General features: G+C 39.9%; 2 protein-coding genes across 6 annotated transcripts in view; one reads left to right on the forward strand and one right to left on the reverse strand.

Annotated features, from left to right (window-relative positions):
• The first annotated feature begins 90 nt into the window (after positions 1-90).
• Positions 91-13,610, forward strand: FGFR1OP2 (FGFR1 oncogene partner 2). 3 transcript variants are annotated; one of them, XM_075161265.1, is made up of 6 exons: positions 91-332; positions 4,135-4,271; positions 5,427-5,544; positions 6,456-6,598; positions 10,202-10,315; positions 11,081-13,610. In XM_075161265.1, the coding sequence occupies exons 1-6, from the start codon at positions 329-331 to the stop codon at positions 11,216-11,218; spliced, it is 654 nt and encodes a 217-aa protein (XP_075017366.1). In that variant the 5' UTR covers positions 91-328; the 3' UTR covers positions 11,219-13,610. The 3 variants fall into 3 exon arrangements, with proteins under 3 accessions (XP_075017366.1, XP_075017374.1, XP_075017381.1); XM_075161273.1 differs by lacking the exon at positions 91-332 and adding an exon at positions 396-1,030; XM_075161280.1 differs by lacking the exon at positions 91-332 and adding an exon at positions 3,938-3,956.
• The window catches only part of TM7SF3 (transmembrane 7 superfamily member 3), a 28,977-nt gene continuing 18,155 nt past the window's right edge, over positions 11,806-22,627 (reverse strand). For all 3 annotated transcript variants that reach the window (XM_075161209.1, XM_075161201.1, XM_075161217.1), the window contains one exon: positions 11,806-22,123. In XM_075161209.1, the coding sequence (XP_075017310.1) occupies positions 21,861-22,123 (263 nt within the window). In that variant the 3' untranslated portion in view covers positions 11,806-21,860. The remainder of the gene's footprint in view (positions 22,124-22,627) is intronic.

Raw genomic sequence — 22,627 nt, forward strand, 5'->3', positions numbered from 1 at the left:
CGGGGGGGGGCCCATAGTGGCGGGCGTCAGCCTTTTATACCGGAGGTAGCCAATAGGGAGACGAGGAGAAGGGGCGGGTACCGGAGGGGCGTCTCTCGCGAGAGCTGGGAGAGGCGGCGGGGCGGGGAGCGGCGGCAAGGTGTCCTCTCGCGAGAGGGGCGGGCGCTCGCCCGGTGCCGCTGGCAGGTAGCGCGGCCGCCCTCGCCTCACGCCGCCCCGCCCACTGGCGGGGACGCACCTCCCCCGTCCCTCCTCCGCTTCCCCCTGCGGCCCGCCGCCATTTGACAGCGGGGCGGGCCGGTCGGGGCTTTCACCCCCGGCGCCGGTCATGAGTGAGTGGCGCAAGGCGGGGAAGGGACGTTTGGGGGCAGCCCGGCCGGCGGGGCGGGCGGGGGGGAGGGGGTGCGGTTGCCGCCGGTCGTTTGGGAGCACAACGGACTCGCGTTGGGGCGCGCGGGGAGCCCCTGGGCCGTGACGTCACGAGGGGTGCGAGGGAGGAGGAGGAGGAGGAGCCCCCCCCCCTCCCGTTACTGCTGGCTGGGGTGGGCCGGGGCGAGTCCTGCCGCTCGGCTTTGGCGAGGGAGCCTTCGTCGGCCCTCACGTGCCCGCCGTGTCACGGCAGGTGCCGGTGTCGCGACAGTCCTGCCTGTCGCGTGCCTCAGGATCCGTTTTCGCGGCGGCGGCGGCGGCGGGGAGAGGCGGTGACACTCCCAGGGAGCGAGCTGCCGCCCCGCCGCCCGCTCCCCTCCCTTATCCGGCGAGCGGCGGGGAAACCGCAGGTCTGCTCGGCGTGTAACTGGGCTGCAGCGGTGGCGTCGTTTGGGGGCTGGGCCGGTGCGCTGTGGGAGGCTCGTTGTTTGTTCGCTGCTGCGGGAAGCGGTGGTGGCGCCGGCTCAGGCTGTGGCACTCTCCTGTTACACGGGGAGTGCTGGTGGAGGTTTGCGGCCAGCCCGAAACTCTTAGAAACTGCAGCGTGGTTCGACGTTGCAAAACTGGGAACTGCGGAGAGGAAAAAAGCGAAGGGGAAAAGGTAGTTTTCAATGAGGATATAAAAGAAAGAAGAGACAGAAAACTAGTGGAAGGCTATAGTCGCGCAAAAATCTTTCTTCTTTGGTGTTGGGTTTTTTTTAAGGGCAGCCAAATTTGATAATGAAAGCAATTAGTAAATAGCAGGAAATGAGTATGTAGTAGCAGTATTGCTATGCTGTTTGAGTTGTTGCTCTTGCTACCTGTTGACCCTGTTGGTAAGATTGCAGACTAACAAATGTTTTTGCAACTGGGCATCTCTTGTAGGGTAGAGTTCAGGAATCATTAAGTTTAGCTCCTATAGTCCTCATGCTTGTAAAAAAATGAATATACAATAAGAACGGGTTTGAATCAAATATATTTGATTCATTGGTTGGGTTTTTTCCCCTAAATGTCCAGGTTAACTCATAGGTTTAGATCTATTTTAGGATAAGACAAAAGTTTTGTTTTTCGTAGGCAGCTGGATGAGCAACTAGAGAGGATTTTAAATTCCAAGGATTAGGGCCAGTCTCTTGCCCGAAGGAATCCTAGTCAAGATTTGGAGCCACTAGGAATTACCATGATACAAATAATGGCTCTCCTTTTTGAGGTACAAATCCTGCCTGAAAACAGGAGATGGCCTCTGGCCTGCTGAAGCTGCTGCGCGCTGAGGGTGGATAGTCACTGCTGAATTTGCACGGCTGCATTCCACACAAGGCGCACACGTGTCTTCCCCAACTCATTCGCTGTGAAAAAGAACACCGGTGGCTTTGCTACAACGACTTTCTTTTTATCTTGTGTGGTTGGGTTGGGTCAAAATGAGAAAGTGCATGGGAGGATGAATACGTACTGTGTTTAAAAATTTATATAGTTGCATACAAATTATCAGAGGTGTTAACTGCATTGTAGTCTGAATGCCAAATATATTCCAAACTCATGAAGAGGCCTGAGAGGCTTTGTTTATACTGGCTAGGGAATTCATGACCCGTGAATTGAGTTAAAGACTGCTCTTCAAATTCTCCTTAAATATGGATTTGATTAAACCAATTTCTGTAACAGTTTAGCCAGCTAGTGTGGAAGGTCATCTTTTGTCTGTGATATTTTTGTGGTCCAGTAAGAACGTGAGAGCAGAATTGGAAGGAGAAATGAGGGGCAAGAAAAGCAGATCCTTAAAAACAATGCAGTATGATTCCTTTCTACATAATATTAAAAAGAGCTCAGACTGCTAAACCAGAGTGAATAAATTAACTACCTGTGATAACACACCAGTCTGCTGAAGAACTTGACTTGATACCTCAAATACATATATACATACGGAAGTTAAAATGAAAACACTAATTGATAAACAGGAGGGAATTAACATTATGAATGTCTATAGAAAACTTGTACGTGCCAAAATGTTGATGCTTTCTATAACACATGAATCACAGAAAACACAGGTTAAAACAGTTGTGCTCTGTCCGTACACAAAACTCACTTTCTGAAGCTCGTTTATCAGAAACCAAGGCTCAACCTTTCTGTAATGGTAGGGTCCCTAGAAGACTCTTTGACATAGAAAAAGTAAACTAAATGGTTTTATATTACATGTGCTCCTCAGAGCAGAGGGGGCAGCTAATGAAATTACCAAATTAAAAAAGGTTAGACCTTGCAGGATGTGCTGGGGTGCATGAGAGCTCTTCAGAGGAAACGTTCTAAACTGCTGCTGCCTTGCTTAGTTTTCCCCCACCTTAATGCATGAGGGCAGGATATTCCTGCTATGTTTGTCAATCTTTCGAGGGGAATGGTGGAACTTCTGGTGTTTGAAATATCATTACTTCTGCTACTTACCTAGGACAGTGGGAAAAGGCCAGCTGGGGAAAATGTGAGGATTTCTTTAAGCTTGGCTTAAAGATCCTAGGCTATGATTTGTCAAGGTGCCTAAGAAAGAAAATCAACTTGGACCAAATTCTTTTTCCTGTAGCTCAGGAAAGGTTCACTGACCTTTTATGCTTACAAAAATTTCTCCTTTAGCAAACAGCCTGGGTAAGAAATGGATTTAGTTGATCTTTCAGTACCTTAGAAAGTTTCCTGAAACAAATACCAAGCCTTATATTAATAAGGCCCATGACGCTAATAAGCCTCTATAGTTGCTGTCTGACTGCTGAAGAACCGTTAAAGGAGTTAAAGTAGATTTCTTTTTCAGCAGCAAAAGTGCAAGGTTTCTTAAAAGAAAAAGAAAAACTTAGGCTGAAAATCTCAGTCTTGAAACTTAATCTATCAAGAGTGAGTATGAAAAAATTCAATGTAAAGGCCAGTGTTTTGGAAATGCTAGTATGTACAAGCATTTTGCAAGTTTAGCAATTCTAGCAATAGGTAATTTCTGCTAACAACTACTGCAATTAGAAGGCTGCTATTTTAACTATGCAGTCAGTTCTTTCTCTTAGCTAAGTCGCTGTCTTTCTCTATCCTGTTGAAAATTTTACAGTTTCATTCCATGCAGTGATGTTTGTGTTCATTTATAGACATGAAGAAAACACAAGCCTTTAGTTTTCTGAATTTTCCCCCAGTAATTTTCTCTACTCTGTCAGTTTGAGCTGTTCCTTCTCTGCTGATTTAATTCATCAAAATCTTCCAGCCCACTGTAGTCCTTTGGCATTCTCTTTTGTGCTGGATTTATACTTCTCAAATATCTTGAAGTATATCTGACTGATATACTTAATGGGCACGTTAAAAAAAAAAAAAAAGGTAATATTGAAAAATGAAAAAGTTAATATTCTTTTTTTTTCTCTGCTGCTTACAGAAGGACATGCACTGCTCAATTTCCATATGTTCAATAGTCCTCCTTTTGCACTTTGTATATTGATACTCTCCTCACAACACAAAGTTTACTTTCATTTATTTGCTCTGATATATGGTCTCAACAGCAAATAAAAAGGAGGAAAAGGAAAAGCAGACTTCAGGGTATTCTTAAGGTACATAAATTTTCCCTACTCCTAAAAGACAACAAAATGTCTGGGTGTTTCTGAGAGAAAGGTTGTATTCAGCTGCTTTAGACAAAAAAGAAAAATTGTATGTATATATCACATAGATAGCTGTTCTCTGTATAGCAAACAGGTGGTGTTGTGAAAATAATACATTTCTAATCTTTAGAAATGAGTTGCACAATTGAAAAAGCCTTAGCAGATGCGAAAGCACTGGTGGAACGGCTAAGGGAACATGACAACGCAGCAGAAGCTCTTATTGAACAGACTACAGCTCTTAACAAGCGGGTTGAAGCAATGAAACAGGTTTGTTTTTCAACTTTGTTTACTCCATTAAAAGAACAACTTGGAAACACATAATTGAAAATCATTTTTGTGTGCTACTGTACAATGTAGAATCAATATGTTATTTGGTTAATTCTTTAATACCATATTAAGTTTTTTCATTATAGGAAGTGACTATGATCTAAAAATAGGTTGTTTATATACTTAGTTTGATCCTGTGAAGAAGTTTTCTCTGCTACACTAGCTTAAATATTGAAAACTAGCATTTATTTGAAGAACGCTGGTAGAAATGGGGTTGGTATCTTACAAACCGTTGTGTGGTGTCTTGTGTTTTGCTCTTCTGTGAAATACTACTTGTTTTATTAATTTCAAGAGGCCCTGTCATGCTTTCTTCTGTTCAGAATACTTTATCTTTTCACAGTCTCCTTTTGTTTCAAAGCAGCCTCTTAGGCTTATTCATGATCATTTCCGTTCTGATGTTAAGCTATTCAAGGCATGTTGTTGGATTGAGCGTGACTTTCACTAGAGAACTTCTGGAAAAACACAAAGGTGTCTACTGACTTTCCATATGGGAGTTTATCCTGTCATTTTAATAGAACACAGGACATATTAATGGGCCTCTAAAATTATAAAACCCTGCATGTGCTTCATCCCTGTAAAACTATTCATGCAGAGGCTTCATAACTTCAAATCAAGAATATTAAATTTACCCATTTGTTGGGAGTCAGGATCCATTCATTCAGGTACGTGTGAGTTGTACCCATACGACCTTGTGGTTTAAGGTATTGGGAAGCCACAGTAAATATCTAGAGGTTAACACCTCATGGTTTTTCTTTACCATATGTGTATCAGTTTTAAATTACTTGATGGTGATTTTGACCTGCATTAATTGAAGGTTAAATAATGCCCACTACACACATCTGAGGTATGAAACTTGTTTAAAAACAAAGGTGACACTTTTGTGTCTCTAAAGGGCAGTATGTTAGCAACACCTTCAGAAGTGTGTTTGTTTGTTTGTTTGATATTATTATTTAAAAGCAAGCATTATCTTGCTGGTTACAGACTTTGACTGACATAAGAACTGGTCCTTTGTGACTTGCTGAGTAATGCTTGCCTTCAGTAACTCAACTATGTTGTGGTTGTTTTGTGGGTTTGTTTTTTTTTTTTAATAACTAGTACCAAGAAGAAATTCAAGAGCTCAACGAAGTAGCAAGACATCGTCCTCGGTCTACGTTAGTGATGGGTATCCAACAAGAAAACAGACAGATTAGGGAGTTGCAACAGGAAAATAAAGGTAAAATGTGAATATTCTAACCTTTACAAGTTCCAGCCTGCACTACTGGAAGTAGTGAGACTTTTACCATTGATCTATTCTCAAAAAATTGTTGTAGAAGAAATTTTTTCTTCCAATCTCAATTTGTCAGTTCAACTGATCGTAATATAATCTAATAAAGCCCTAATTTCCAACCACTGGGACTATAATTAACAAAAAGAGAGACTTGTGGAAAATTACTTTTTCAGTCCTTATCTAATGTTCAGTTCAAGTGAGAAGATAAATATAACTTACTTCTACAATATAGGTATCTATTTGGGAATGTGTTTTCCCACTGCTAAAAATAACTAATTTAGGAGCAGTCAAGACAAGTTGTAATGTAAGTGCAGTAGTGTAATTCCTTCTGGAATTCTGTACACTAGGAATATATTGTTCCTCCTGGAATACCTTAGGTATTCTGACAGTTACATTCAGCAAAGGAGTCAGTGATCTTGATTTGTATGAATCTTGTCTTATCTCAGGAGTTATTTGTCCTTTGACTTAGTATATTTTGAACATAAGCATTTTTTAACTCTTATTTTACTAAGCTGCAGATTAAAACAGATCTGTAAACTTCTTTCCAGCTTTTGTACAGTGTGGCTTATAGTGGCTAGAGTAAAGCTCCTCAGCTACATTCAAGATGGCTTATACCAGCTAAAGGGATTGAATATGAAGTCATATTAACAAAAGACCTTCTGTTCCTGACTGAACAAGAATTTTCCTAGGGCTGTCAGCACTGAAGACATTTGTAGAGCCTATGTAGATTTTATGGTGCAAGGAGAGGGGACACTCAGTTAAGGGCTTATTTAGGTTTTCTCAAGCTGAAGTACTTTTGCATGTTGTTTCAGTTCTTCTCTGTTAAACTTTAACTGAATTTAAAATTATGTTGGTAGAACTACGGACATCTCTTGAAGAACATCAGTCTGCTCTGGAACTCATAATGAGCAAGTACAGAGAACAGATGTTTAGGTTGCTTATGGCCAGCAAAAAGGATGATCCAAGTATAATAATGAAGTTAAAAGAGCAACATTCCAAGGTAATAACTTCATTGTTTTTTTGCCTTTGTTTTTTTAGTAGTGGATCAGTTCAAAGCTTACTTTGTCTCAGTTTTTGTATCATTGTGCTAACAAGTCCTACTTTTTTTAATCCAGTCCATGTAACACGAACAGGAAACTCGATCAGTCTAGTAAGTCAACCTTACTAGCTTCTGATTTATTTAAGCTTTTATCAAGTAGCGTTTCATTACTGTATCTACTTAATTTACTTTTGTTTTGCCTAGGTCTTTAAGGCAACTGCCCTATTATACTTCCAGATGCCCATAGATCTCAGTAACATTCAAACATTTAGACTGGCTTTAACTTACGCTTGTGACTCCCAAGAAATAATTAGTAAACCTGTGCTTACTGGGGAGAGTAGGAGGAGTAAGCTTTTTAAATTCAATATTCAAGTATTTTTTTCCCCTAAATACTGTAAATTTTTTAAAAAATATATTTTCAAAGCTCATTTGAATATTGAATATTGAGCACGTACTTCTCCTCTTTCCTGCTTCAACCCTTGGTTCGTGTTTCGGTACTGATCAGGATTGCTGAGTAGTCCAGGGCAGCCTGAGATGCTTGAAGGGTGGTGAAAGTTGCTGGTATTAGGTGTGCTTCATCTTATGGCTTTTGAAAACTAGAAAAGCAAAGTGCTGTCAAGCAATGTTTTTCTAAATTATCATGAGGGAGGTATATGAGTATTCAGCAGCTTCATATAAGGTTAATATATGGTTTTATAGCATTAATACATAGTTTAGGCTTTTAAAATGTATTTTCAGGAAAATTCATGATTCTAGGTCACTAAAAGATCTAAACAGGAGCTTTCTAACAAAGTATTATATTACATTTTAAATGAAATGTAATCATCTCAGAGCAGTGTAACTGTGTAGACAAACATTAGTTCTAAGTGTTTAATAATCTTTGACCTCAACAAACTAAGTCTGCAAAGCAGAGTTAGGGTCTGCATACTGGGAAAGCAAAGTTTAAGAATTTGATGTTTTCTTATCTCCTTACAAAATAACATGTATGTAATTAGTACCATTGAAATCAATGGGACTACTTAGTTAGTATGAAAGAATTTACTGGATTAGAACTATATCTTTAACATAAACTCCTAAAAAATGATAGGTATATATCCTTTTCAAAAGAAGTTGCCTTGGCATATAGTATAAAATATCTTGCAGCCTCAAGAGTACCAAGACAAGAGGATAAAATGATACCTGTCCTGAAATGGACTGTGAAATTTCATTTTGGAACACTTCTATGGGTTCAAAGCTTGGGGTTTAAAAAAAAAAAAAAAGGAGAACACTGAACAATATTTATTTAAACAGGAGATTTAGGCTTCAACATTTTGGTCAAACCTGATCCCACAAGAATGCCTGATCAAGAGGATTTATCACCCTTAACCTGACACTTAGGATTTCTGGAATGTCATTATTTATTCTTCTGATCAGCCTTCACATTCAGTAAGACTGAACAATCTTGAAGCAGTCTTTAAATACTTCTCTCCTGTTAACTAAAAAATCCATCATACCTAAGGAATTAATCTCGCTGTTACCAGTAATTGCTCTTCTCTCAAGTGGCAGCTATTAACTAAGCTAATGCTGTTTACAAAAGATTATTACAAAATCATTGATTTCTGCAGATCAAGAAGCACCTCCTTTAAATAGAAAAACAATTTCTTTTAGCAGTGTTGTATGCAAGAGAAAAGCGTGTGTTGGTAGTAATGGCCCTGATCCAAGTGTGCTGTTTGACTTTGCTCAACTGAAACAAGGCCTAAAAACGCGTGTGGTTTTTTTTTTCCTCTTCGGAGAAAAGAAAGAATGCATGCAAATAAAAAGGTGAGAGATACAAAAAGTGTTTGTAGATGTTTGAGGCTGTCTTCATAAAGAAACACATTCATTGCATTGTTTGATATTACAGCATCTAAGTTTTACACATCTGCCTTCCAGAGTAGAACCTTACAGTTTTGTGTTAGAATCTGATCTAACATTAGTGACCTTGGAACAAGCCCTAAATCATACTGATTAAGAGGCCACGTAAGCTGGCAAAATACAAAGTAGGGAGGACAGCAGTATATCTAAAAACCACTAACTCCTTCCCAGTCCCTCTCAAGGGTGCATCCTTGCCGACTCATTCTGTTACCACCGATCACAGCTTCCTTTAAGCTAAATTTAGATTTTCATTGAAAAAATATTTCATGTAATCACCTTCACTGGAAACTGAGAAGAAAATAAAGATGTACAGCAAGTTCTTTCCCTCCCCCTCAGCCCCATGCTGTGAGTAGGCATTTAATGAGTAAACAGCTAAACCATAGCTTTGGCAATTGGAAAGGATGGAAAGGGCTGATGTTCATTTTAGTGAAGTATATTTGTTTTCATCAGGTAAAGTTTATGATTCCAAGTGAGGCAGTTCTTTATGGTAGTTTAATCATTTCTGGTAGCATAAAGGCAAGCTGATCATCTGCTAGATGTATGGACCACCAGTCAAACTCATAATTTAAAGGTGGGATTTAACTTTAGCGTATACTGTTCTGCATTTCAGTTCTACTGTTCTGCTTTTCCCGATATTAGTTAGTAACTATTGTGAATTTTGTCCAAAGGTCATGTCACACATGAATAGGCTGGCATGATAGTAGAGTTGGAATAAAAGACAAGTTGAGGAAAAGACAATGAAAAATAAAAGCTTCTGGAAATACATTAAAATATTTGGCTTAAATGAACAGCAATGAATACCAAAGAGGCATAGGGTCTTTATCTAGATCTGCAGGGGAAAAGAACTAGTGACCCTTTAACTATTTCCTGCTGGTAGATTGGCCAGTGAGAAAATAAATTGTCACCTGAACCAACAAGGTCCAGGTAAGAGATCACTTCTTTGCAAATAATGAAGGTTATCTGAAAGCTGGCTTCCTTGCAAAGGCTGTTATGCCTATGTTAATGGCTTCTATCATCCCACTCCTGGTAGTGGAACAGGACAAGAGCAAACCAAACTACTGCTCTTTTTTTCCTCCTTCTCCAAGTGAGGTGTGGTAGTTATTTATTTATAATAGGAAAGTACCCTGGCTAGCGTTAATGAACGGACACAAAGAGGTCAGTCAGGACACAGAAGTTTTTCTTACAATTCAGCAAGGACAACGACCTCTGAAGCCCAGATCCCAGATAACAACAACTTAAAACAAATGGAAAGAATGTCGCATACCCTGCAGTTCTTAGGTGAATTTAGTCTTTCTGCATATCCAAAATTACATACATCAACTCCTGCAACACAGGGAGGCTTTATCAGGGCAAGCACGTTGTTAACTTGTAGCCATTTGGAACATGTGGAAGCTATGGAAGACATAGTCATTTAAGCTTATATAAAATTCTAATAAAAGGGATCACTGTGTGGCAAACTAGATTTATTTAAATAAATATTTAAATAAACACCACTGCAGTGGCCACTCATGCTATAAAGTTAGAGAGAACTTGTTTTCTCAAATTTAGGCCTGTTTTCACATTTTTATTCAGTGGCACAGCAGTTAAAATTCACATTTAATGCTTTGCTTATTTTTAATAATGCAGAAAATATGTTACTAAAGCTGTCATTATTTTATTGTTATGTCTTAGGAGCTGCAAGTGCATGTGGACCAAATTACAGAAATGGCAGCAGTAATGCGAAAAGCCATTGAAATTGATGAAAAGCATGGTTGTAAAGAGCAGGAACGTATCATTCAGCTTGAGGTAAGTATGAAATCAAAACAGCAGTGGCACAAATAGCAAGGAAGTAAATGTTACCACAATTATTTATATTGAGTTACTGTATCTTTTGTGAGTTACTGTACCAGTCACTCATACTGCTATTTTGTTACACTTTCCTTGTTGGGAGGACTGTAAGTACTATTTTCCCCCTTATAGCTCAGTGTCAAGTCTTGCATAGGTGATACTTGATCACCAGAATCAGTGATTTATATTTATATACTGGCTTAAGCTTTCTCTTTTTTTTTTTAAGTCTCCGTGTAGGAAAAAAGCTAGAAAATAATACAAATTCATCCTAATGAATAAGACACTAGGAAGCAACTTTGGCTTTTAAATATTACTATTTTTTTAATAATAATTTTGTGCTTGAGGGGGGTCTCAGTTGCTTATAATTGGAGAGTCAACACTATTGCTCTTTTATTAAGTGCTAGCAAAGTAGTTCATTATGGGACACAATGTCTGGAAAGAACGGGAGATTTTTTTGAAATGCAACATTTGAACTTAATTACCCTCTTACCCATCTTTGTGTTTTGAGCTTTTTTTTGATGCTTAATGCCCATTCAAGAGAGCAAGAGGGTCAGAAACCTAACGTTCTTAGTTTCAGAAGATAACATAGCACTACCTGACTGCAAATCAGTATTTTAATCCTTCCACATATGTTTGGAGTAGAGGGAAGGGGAGATTATTAATGCAGTTATCTTGACTTCTTTCTGGCATTCTATTAATGCCTTTTCTTTCTCCGGGTTATAGCAAGAAAACAAAGGCTTGAGAGAAATTCTTCAAATAACTAGAGAATCATTCCTGAACCTCAAGAAAGAAGATGCATCAGAGAGTACGTCTCTGTCAGGGTTAGTAACAAGCAGTGATTTGAGCTTGAGGAAAAGCTAAAGACTGTGGAAGTCAACAAGCTTCAATTGCACACTTTTCAAACAGAGTATCAGGGGTCACTTGTCAAGCACTTGTTACTGAATAGGGCACCAGCAAGCTAACGCATCTTAAACTCCAGTTTAGTGGCTTTTATACTGCGTAGAATAAATTAAAATTGGTATTCTACAAAAACCGTAGTGACAGATTAATTGCCATAGATCTAACTTCAGTCGGAAATGGATTAATGCGCTTGCTGAATTGGGATTTATTTTTATATGAAGTCATTTTACAGATAAAAGACAAGATTTCACATAATTTATATAAATTATTGCTCATACAAAGTTTCACTGCACCTATTATATAATAAAGATAAGATTTAAAGTCTGATCTCTGCTAAAAAGTAGTAATTTATGAATATGCTTTGTGCATGATCTACGTTACATTTTTTCATTTTAGTAAGTTTTTAGCAAGTTCTCATTTTGCAACAAACCTGTTTAATGGAAAGGGTACATAGGCACCATAAAACTTAAAGATTTCTGTTACTTAGCCATGGGGTATCCTGTTCAAATATAAGGCTAATTGTTTAAACATAAGCAATGCTTTTGCAGTTGTTCAATTTTTTTTTTTTTAAACTGAACAAGATTCTTTAAAAGCATGTATACTTAATTGTATTTTCAAAACATGAAAAGAGATGCTCCCACTTTATTGTTTTCTGGAAAGCAGGTAGCATAGTATAATTCTGCCTTAGCTTTTACTTTTATGAGAGAAAACCAGGCTCAGTTCTCTGTAGCTAAGAAGCCACGTTAGTCCCATCTATTCCTTCGCCGATTGCCTGCCCAAACTTCCTAACTGGGAAATGGCAATTTTAAAGCACCCAAACAGCAGCAGAAGGGTGGTTGGGGAAAGGAGGGAGAAGCTCTATGGCAAAGTTGGCAGCCTGCATGCCTGCAATCAATGCTCTTAATTTTTCTTTCTTAAGTACTAGTCATCAAGAAGGTTTTTAGGTAAGTTTCAGGTAAGTGTTAATGTTTGTACTAGGAAAAGTTTCAGTATGCTATACTGACAAATAGACTGCTTGCTTTTAATCCTGAAAAGGAATTGGCTTTTCTAGAATAAAGTGCAGCTTGTATTGTATGCTGATATGATGGAAGTGCTACACCAGACAGGCTTTTAGTAAAGAGGTGCCGAAGCAATTCATACTTGGCTTTTGCTTGTCAGACTACCACTTCTTGGTCAAGGCAGCAAAGGCATTCCTAGTGTTGATATGTATCATCACCTTTTGTCCAGCATGTTAATGTATTCTTTACTTGGAATGCATACGCAAAGAAGCAGAGTGAAAGCTTTCAACCACAGAAAATTGTAGATCTACAAGTGCCGCCCACAGTTGAGTATTCTGGCTGTTTAATAACTCACCTAGCAAAATGAGTTGAACTCCTATTCTGAAATCAACTATTACTTAATCAAATTTGATTTTCAGTTACAAAAGCATCAAGCAGTTCTAAGTGTGTCAGTTTTAAATACAACTTCCTTTGACTCTGTACAGCTTCCCTGGGCTCGAGGTAAATGCACCACAGGTCTTAGGCTGAACTTTCAATTCCCAGTGAACTAATTTATAGGGAGCTAAATATTTTCGTTCTGTTGCTGTCAGTTGCCGCCCTCCTTCCCGTAGTGCTTTCAAGAGAAATAAGTGACATGGTGGGAAAGAGGAATGTTTAGCAGAGACAATAAATGCTAGTTTGCAATTAACTAATCCATGTACCAGGAAATGCAGTTGAAGAGCTCAGAAAGGAGAGATAAATCAAGCTCTCCAAATTTTCATAGCTTTTTTTATAAATGGAAAAACTGCTACTTCTCTTTCCAGAGCATCTTAGCTTGTTTCTAGGCTTAAGAATATATTGAAGACATTCATGTGCATGGGAAAAAAGTTCTAACCATTTCCAAACTTGCTAAACATCTGGGGGGATTTTTTTGGGGAACATTTTAGCTCGAGCACAAAATCTACTTGTCTGCTATTATTATCTGTAAAACTTTGCTTCTATAATGCTTCTATAATTTAGATCTTGCATTTCTACTGTAGCTTGCAAGCTGGTGACTTATAAGCAGCAACATCTTTTTTTAATGGAGTGTGTTTTGTTGTTGCAAACTTATGAGAAATTCTGGTTTCAGTTGATTAAGTTAATTTTAGAAGTGTCTTTTCAGCCATTGACTGGTATCAGAGGCATTTATATCCATTTAATGCTGAATGCAGTTTCATGGCTGACTGCCTGGTTTGTCTTACAAATACAATCTCCAGAGTTGTATAGCAGAGAAGGGTTGTTAGTCTGTGGCAGTTCTTTAAGGTTGCTCTATTATGAAATAATGCTTGATTAGTGTTTATTTTTGTAAATTAAAAATATGTGACTTAATTTATCTACTCTTAGTGTTCACGTTTGATACGTCTCCCCTGTCAGTCCCGACCTGATCACTTTAGGATTTTACAGAACCTTCACAGTGTGTGGAGTGACTATTTTTCATTGCATACCTGTTATTTTTGTAATGCAGATGGCTTGAAAAGAATTTATGGCTAGAATTGTGTACTGTACAGTAAACTTATTTTATCAATAAAGTTGACTGAAAATATGGCTGTCTTCATGATTAAAGCAAGGTACTGAATCTGAAATGAGCCTTGTTAGAAACATGTAAGAAAAAAAGACATCATTTTGCCATTTACTTAGCTTATTTTTATCCTTTAAGGCAGGCATGCCCATTTCTAGTGCTTTTATTCATGTTGCTATATAGCAAAAGAAGAAAATCCTCTGTAAAGTCTTCATTTTCTCTTGGAAAACTAACAATCACTTCTGCACAGGTAGTTACTCATCTTTCAAATGAACCCCTGGAACTGTTTACTAACACGGAGGAGCAGTAAGGATAAAGAAAAAAGTAGTCCACTGGGCTTTGATTTTTGGATCAAAACATATTGTGGTACAGAGATTGTGACAGTTGTGGTTTTTTCTTGAAGATTAAAAAAAGTCACTTTTGAGTTGGTTCAAGCTCTGGGTTCCTTTCTCTGTGATGTGTAAATGAGAATGTCAGTGGATTACATTCAGAAGCTGACAATGTTTTCTCTACTTCCCCATGATTTCTCGGAAGAGAAACTTTTTTCCAGTATCATAAATTCTGTGTTTAAAGACAGGTAATAAATGTCAAACTAAGTCATAAATACATGTAGCAGCTATTCAACTGAGGTAAAACTGAAGGGCAGCTTGAAACTAAATTGGGCTGGTTTGTATAACCAAAAGCTTTAAATAGCTTTGGCTTTTTAACAAACACGTTGGATTACAAGATTATCTTAAAATACAGAACTAATGGCACTGTTTTCATGCAGAATTACATTTACTAGGATCCCTTTGTAGATACCCAAAATAAGATTTACATTGGCTTAGGAAGTTTTCAGTTTTAGTTGGTAAACATTAAGCTTTAAAAGCACTTTTGCTGACTAAAAAAAAAATTTCTAAATCTCCTATTTGAATGTAAAACATGCACCTGTGCTTTCTGCAGATATGGATGTCTGAGATGACAGGTGGTTAAATTGGCTAGCAGAACACTGTAGTGCTGGTCACAGCATGACAGGTCATATACAGTGACAGTGGGAAGATGAGACAGGAGAGCAAAAGAAATCCTAAGTTGGAAGCGAAGGAACATGGTAGAGGAGTAAGTTTTAACATTAGACAACTACTTTACCAGTCTTTTCAACATCCTGCTGTTGGTAACACTTGAGTTCTGGAAGGAGCATCAAGATACACGCTGCTACCAGAGACCAAATAAAAGGAGAAAAAGCAACAAGATGCAGTGGGAACACCATTCAGCTGTAGGTGTCCAAGAGCTGCCAGCTGTCTGCACGATTGTCACAGAAGGTATCTTCTCAGAGGATTCATTTAACTTGGTGTGCAAATAAAACCATCTCATTATTATCCTAGAAAAATCAACACGCTCTCCCGCACTTATCCTCCAACCAGCACCGACGGACAAATGCCTGCTGTTACCGTTCAAAGAGCAGAAGAGTAGATTCTGTATAACATCAACAGAGGACCTCTTGCTAAACTTACCCTTCCGGAACACCAAGGTGTGCTGGGAGAACCGTGCGCAGCAGAGAGCTGGTTTATATCACATGCACATACCTGGTAGAGGTGTAGGTCACATTCAGCCTCACCTTTTGCCCATCCCACTTCTTTCATTTGTGATGCAGTTGGATGTCATACTGATGACAGTAGAGCGGACTAATTTAAACAAAATTGTTTAGCCTGCCACATATTAAAGTGTGCTACAGAATAAAACAGATCCTATTTCAATGACTGTATGAGAAAAGGTACTGATGTTTCTGCCGGCTGCAACCACCTCCCTTCCCCAGACATGTTCTGATGCAGCAGCATGCCTGTTGGGAGCCAGTGTGGGCACACCTCTGTATCAGAGAGCATGATTATTTCCCAAGGTCAGAAAAAACCTCTTACATCTAGAAGAAGAAAACCTCAAGCAACTGCTTAACATGGAGGGAAATGTTTCATAATTTCAGTCTTGAAAAAGTACATGCTGGTAACACTCCTCAGACACGAGCTAGAGAACAGCAGCACAAGGGAAACAAGCAGAACTCCAACTGCAGTCCCTTTCCGTTGCCCTAAGGCGAAGTCTCACCTTTTTTATAGAATGGCAGAAGGAGTAGTTTCCCTACAATCTTCTCACCACCAAAAATACCTTAAGAAATACGTTTGAGGACAGCTTTTCAGCAGTGTAAAGCATTAGGTACATTTTTGAAAATTCTGTTGTTGGAAGCTCAAACAATACAACACACTAATGAATGTGGGGTGATCAGTGTCTTAGGTTTTCCAATACTATGCTCAGGAACATAGCAAACGATTTTTTAAATGAATCATCATATGCAACTCATTAAATTACTGGCTAGGCAAACATCAGCTGCCTCCTACAATATACTCTTTGTGCTTTTTTGCTTCCTGCATATGACTTTTTTTTTTCCCCCCAGAGCATTCAGGGTAAAAAAAAAAAAAATCCAGCTTGTTTTGAGCACATTAGATAATAACCAGAAGGCACTAAGGATAGCATGGAAAAATTGCAAAGGGTGCTTTTTCTGACAAGGCAGACTTGTGAAGTCCCAGTTCTGAAGCAGTAGGTAAGTTGTATGCAACCATTTTTTCTTCCCACTCCCTCTCACCCCCAAAATGAGCTAATTTGTTGCTCTGTTTTGAAGTTGTCTTCTTCCAGCATGCATGAAAGTATAAAGCCTTGCATACTCAAATAGGAGACAGCTGTCTGCCTATAGCTATAGACAAGGTCTGAGATCAATAAAAAAAAATTATAAACAACAAGCACCTGCTTGAACAGGCAAAAATGGTATTGGAGCTACTGTTTCTAAAGAAAACTGAAACATCAAAGCCTACTAATCAAAGATGTGGGAGGGGACAACCTAATCGGATGAATACTGACAAAATTCAAATAAATAGGCAGGGATACATCAATGCACCTCAGCTGCCAAGTTAGAACACATTGACCTAACACTTACAATACTTATCTGTAGGATATTTAATATTTACTTACCAAAAGCTCAATGCTTCCTATTCTGACTATTCACTGGATAATAACTGACCAGAAACCAAAGTTATAGTAAAGCCCACCACAAGTACCACTGCAAAGATCACGTGCAAACCTACAGCACGCTGTTGCCAGTTTTGGGAAGAGAGATGAAAAGCTCAAAGGTTTAGTGAAAAATGCACATTTTAAAATGGGACATACTGCTTTCTCAGGAAGGGCTTCCTGTTTTTCAGATAAAGGACAGCTCTAGGCAAGGACAGAATGAAAGCTGGAGAGCCCCACTGGGGTGAGAAGTGTCAGTGAGAACTTACAAAAGGAAGGCTTTGGGAAAGGCTATTTTTGCACGTGTTCTTGGTTGGAGTAAGACACCTATACAGAGGGGACCAAAGAAATTCTTTATGCCTCACTTATTTCTTTTGCTACTGTAAAGAAAAGCAAAGGCTGGGTAAGGGTAGCTCAGCACTAGTTAGGAAAGCAGGGAGGAAGATGTAGTGGATGACCAACAGCTACAAGATCTGCAATGCTGAAGGATGATTTTAACCCAGCCTGCTGCCTAGACACCACAAGCCAAAACACACACCTTGCACTTCAGGGTTAGGAGCAGGAGTGCTAACCTAGTCACCTAAAAATTGAAGAAAGAGTTAAAGAAATTCATTAGGGCCTACTTAAGGAGATCTGATAGAGGAAGAGAATATTTTCTCTGTGAGCAGAGCTGACCAGGAGCTCCAGAGCTGACAAGCTCACCCAAGAGTAGCAGAACACGGCTCAGCCCGAGAGCAGCAGTGAGGAACGGATCTCACACAGGACATAGGAGAGACCAGAGCAGAGACAAAGGGTCCCCTTCTTCCCTCTGCAACACACAGCACCCAAACATGCAACTTGTACAACATTTTCCCTCCTACCGAAACCCAATGCCACCAGAGGTCACTGCCTGAGCTTCATGACTAGGCCCTGCTAGAGGTATCAGCAGTTTTGCCTACTGTTAGCCAAGTTCAGTCCTTAGCCTCTAATTAAAAATAAAAACACCCTCCTGAAGAGTTACTGATATATGTGCCCTATAACAACAGGATTTTGGTCCTCAAGCAGTTTTAAGCTAAGTATTGCTTTACCCTCTGTTTCATTATCCAGTTGCCTGGGACAATTCCATAAAGTTTTGGCAATGCCGAAGTGACTCAGAGACAGGAAAACAAAACAGCTTGAAAGTAAGCCAGCAAACAAGCGAGGACATGTTAAAGTCTCTCTCTGACAGCCATACCAGAAAGATGTCAGCCAGTTAGTCTATTTCACAGGACTGAATTTAGTTTCAGACTGGCACTCCACAATGTTCTCATTCTGCTCAGGTTTCTCAAAGCCAGGCTCACAGCCACAAATGACAAGGTATTAAACAAAGCCAAAATTTCCTCAGAAGTCTCTGATCATGGATTTTACGTAATATCCAGCAGCTGAGCCCCCAAAATGGTTGCGAGTGATTTATAACCTGACATACACAACATATTTCTACCAACCAGTTGAGAAGATCCAAGAACAATGACTAATACCTTTTATTCTTACCAAGCACTAGCAGCATGGACTATTAGATTGGAAGACCCACACCACACCATTCATCCCAGTAAGGAAAGCCACTTGCGTAGGATACATAACTGCAGAGATGACAAAGGAACATTTATTTTGTGGGCCCCTTCTATAATTTGCCATAGCCTGCTCCCCAATCAAAACACAAAGCTTAGGAGAGGGGAGAACTGGTCTTCCTCCTCTCCAAAGTACACCTATGGAAAGCATGAGTTGTTTCTATTTTCAGTCATGCTTTCTGAACATTTGGGGAAGCAGGTAGGCAAGCTGCCTTACACGTGTAGCACTCCATGAAGCAGTAGTCAGGCTGGGTTTGTGTTTTTAAAGTGAGGAAGGAGACACAAGAAGAAAGGAAGATCTGTTTCTTCAAAAAGATCGGTGTCCTCAAGTCCACTTGTGCCACAGCTTGTTTAACTGCTAGGAGAAAGTAGCATGGGTGTGAGTGAGGGGAGAAGGAAGACAGCTTCTCCTGCAGATTTGAGGCAGGACTGGAACGTGTGCAGACCCTCAAAAGCTCTACAAGCAGCTAAGACAAATACCACAACGTGATCTTTGTGGCATTATTACAGTGCAGCGAAGACTGCAGAAGACTCAGTGAAAGAAATGTACTGGAGCTACCATGGCAGGAGAATTCTCTACAGCAGCAGGAAGTAGATCATCATTCATCATCATCCAGAAAGCTTCAGCTTACATGAAGCTTCAAAACACTTGATTTTACAGGGGAATCACTACCTAGAAGAACATGGTTTAGATTTAGATTCCCCGGGAGCATCAGATAGCATTATTTTAAGCTAGCAAAACTGCAATGTAGTGCAGCTAATACAGCAAGACAGTAAATGCTTCCAATGAGAGATTCTGCAGTCAGAACAAAGGCATAGCAGGGTAGGATCCAGTTTTCCTTTTGTCTCAGGGGGTACACAAAAAAAAGCCTTGAAAATTACCTCTTTAACACCCCAGTGGATCAGTTAGTAAGTAACAGTGACAATAATCAGAATACACTATGGGTTAAAGAATATGGAAGAAAATTCCCATACCGTCTCTTAGCAGTATTAAAAAAAAAAAGACAGAATCTTCAAGTCAGGATCTCAGAAGAAGAGTTCAAAGCCCAGTTCTGCCATAGACTTCCTACATGATCTTGCAGACTAGTTTCCAGTCAAGAAGTGGATGACAACCATCCCTTTGTTCTCTATAACCTCAGCTGACGAAGCTATAAAAAAAAGCCTCTTCGGACCATGCACTTCCTCACTGGTTTCATACAGAACATAACCACGCTCTCAGCCTCTGGGTGTCACCGTAACTACAGTAAGTCCTTACAACAGGTCAGCTAAGCTCCCCCCCACCTCATCCCTTGAAGGTGGGCTAAGAAATTTTTCAAAACAAACCATCCCTACAATACCAAAGGCAAAAGCTAAGTTGTAAAAGCATCATTGAATTCAAAGAGACCCCTTTAGTTCCAATAGTCTTTCAGAAGACATCTTTATTATAAAAGATATAGAAAATTAGAGTTAAACTTGTTTCTTCCACAATGTTAATCACAGCAGTTATAAAAAAAACAAGGTAAACATGTTTTAAGAGCATTTATATACCAAATAAGTGTTTGCTACTTGCCATCGAATTCGGCAAAGACATGCTCAATATCAGTGCGGTAAGGACAGTCAGCAAGCATCAATCTGCCAGAGGCCAGGGAAAGAGCTCCTCGTTTACCCCTGTGTGCCACACAACAGCACAGTGAGGCAAGACCTAAACTGCAGGATCTCAGCCTTGCTCTGCTGTTTGAGGCAGATGTTCCAGCTCCAAGCAACCATGGGATTTGCCTCTCTAAACATCAGATCAGCTCAGTCACCTCAGATACTGTGTCATTAAGCTTTTACTCAAAGAAAAATGGCCGGTAAGTAGAGTCATTTTAAAGTAATTAACTCCTTCCTATAGCCAGGGTGTTTTAACTTTCAACTAAGTTCCCAGATAAAGTTCTTTTGCCAGTTTCCTTACAAAAGAGTTGTTTCTTACTTACTACCAAGAATCTAAAGTGGTGGCCGAGAACTTCAGTTCCCACCACTAGGGTATTCACTCACGGTGGTTCCATTCAGGTAGCAGCAGCACAGCCATTCACCTTCAGACAGGAAGGACTATGCACTTTGCTGCCTACACTACAGGTACAAAGATAGCGAGACTAAGAAGGAAGAGTCACCATACCCTGTATCAAGATAGAGGATGCAAGACTTCAACTATCATTTAATGCACTACAGATCACCATGTAAACACTGAATGTGAAGACCAGGATTGGGCATGGGGGGCAAGGGCAGGTAAAACCAAGGACAGCCTCAGGACTGCTTGTGCATTTACATAAGCCAAAACCACAATGCTCCAGTTTGCATTTTGAAAATGGCTGTTTGTTTTGTTTTTAAGGAAGTGAATAAAGCCACCACATGAGATTGCAATCCTCCACTGAACACAAGAGTGGTCCCTTATCTGTTTTTATACGACATTCTGCTTTGGGCAGATGCAATCCAAATTGGTAAGGAACACATTCAGTCAGCAAGGATCCTGGTCAGTATTTTGCTAGCTGGATGCTGTTTTCACCCCGTAAAGGCAAAACTAAAAGATATACTGATTAAAAATAAAAATAGTTAGTGTTTCAACCAATTCCAGGAAAAAAATTGCCATTGGCTACAAAGAGCTTATTCAGTTTTTCTTTTATGACAGCACCATCAAAAAAGAGATTATACCAGAGCAGAAACCAGTCACAGGCTGTTCAGAAAGCAAACAAGGAGGCAAACCTCTGGTGTTCTCTTAGCAGTCATCTCTGCACAGAGACCAGATGACCAGCTTGCTACAGAACCATCCAAAAGCAAGGGAGAAAGTCGTCTTGTCTCAGATCAGGTCCACTTCCGGAGCCCCAGTGTGCACACTTACAACAGTTAATTCAGTGCAGTTTAAATTCAAGTCACTTAGTTTAGCTTGCAAGGTTCAGTAATACTTCTTAGAAACAATTGTGTCTGCAGCCACACATTTTGTACCTATATTAGAGGATGATACTTCAGTTCCTGCTAGAACTCCTTCTGTGTATGGTCCTTATCTCTCATCCCTCACAATTTGACAGACTGCTCACCTTCAGGAGCGAGTCAGGCAATATTTCAGCAGCGGTTTCCATACTGTGAGGGAAGAAGCAGCATTGTACACGTTGCTTTCTAAGGGCTGTTTTATACTTCACATACCTAAACATTAAACTAGATCACCACAAGATAAATACCTGTACTTGACCATTAGTACAAGATTCTGCAGCTAGACATATGCATGTTGCAGCAGGCTGAGTGGGCCATTGAGGAAAGAGTCACAAAACAGTATGTAGCGTACCGGACAGATAACTTCTCTTCCAGGTGGGCAAATATGATCCTCTTATTAAGCAGGACAAGTTGGCAGTGGTAAATTCTGCACCACTAGCTGGTTTGCTGGTGATCACTCATCTCACCATTCCTAGATTCTTCTTCTCTGTTCCTACCAATTATTTGGCAGATTACAGAAGCAACGGAGTTCTTTCCCCAGCCGGCTGCTCTTTCTGAAAAAACTCTTTGATATGCAGTAGCTTGTTATGGATCCTCTCTCTTAGGGGAGGGATGTGATGGCTAGGGTCTAAGACATTGGTGCTTCTGCGCTCCCTTTCCCGCTTCCAGGTGAGATAGGGGTGCGGTGGGAAGGGCACTTCACTTCTTTCTCGGCGAAGCTGCACGGTTACTCCACTAAGGGCCAGCATTACCCACACTGACAGGATAATGAAGTCTGAAAAAGAGAAAACGAACAGATTCCTACACCAAAGCAGAACATTACTTCCTTTCCCAAGCACAAACACTGAACAAGTTCAGTGACAAAGGAATGAAGTATCATCTCTGCATCCTCACATGCCTAGAGTAAATCCATTTAAAGGCAAGAACACACATGGATTTGAGATGAGTCTGTTCAGTCACCATATTAGGCCTTTTGACTGCCCACTCCGCAAACCCATCAGCAAGGTGGCAGTCCAAGCCTGAGAAGCACCTTTCACAAGGGCCTTTGTCACATAACACCTGCTGGAAGGTTGGTGCCTTTGAGTCTACTCAGTATTTCTTTTGGAGGACTAGAATTTATCATCTGGGTGTTAAATCTCACACCATTCTCTTACTGTGTTCTCCTTTCTTCCCTTCCTATCCTCAATACTCACTGTTTACAATGGAACCAAAGAGGCAGTGGTTTCTCAAATAAGCATTTCAAACTAGTTCTTTTAAAAAAAAAAAAAAGAAGCCTTAA

This window comes from Calonectris borealis, chromosome 1 (assembly GCF_964195595.1).
Source record: "Calonectris borealis chromosome 1, bCalBor7.hap1.2, whole genome shotgun sequence".
NCBI lineage: Eukaryota > Metazoa > Chordata > Aves > Procellariiformes > Procellariidae > Calonectris > Calonectris borealis.

What these genes read in the sequence shown, in the direction of transcription:
- FGFR1OP2 (XM_075161265.1), top strand. An exon ending in GGGTTGAAGCAATGAAACAG is followed by an intron (nt 4,272 to 5,426) that starts GTTTGTTTTTCA and finishes TTTAATAACTAG; the next exon opens with TACCAAGAAGAAATTCAAGA. An exon ending in AACGTATCATTCAGCTTGAG is followed by an intron (nt 10,316 to 11,080) that starts GTAAGTATGAAA and finishes TCCGGGTTATAG; the next exon opens with CAAGAAAACAAAGGCTTGAG.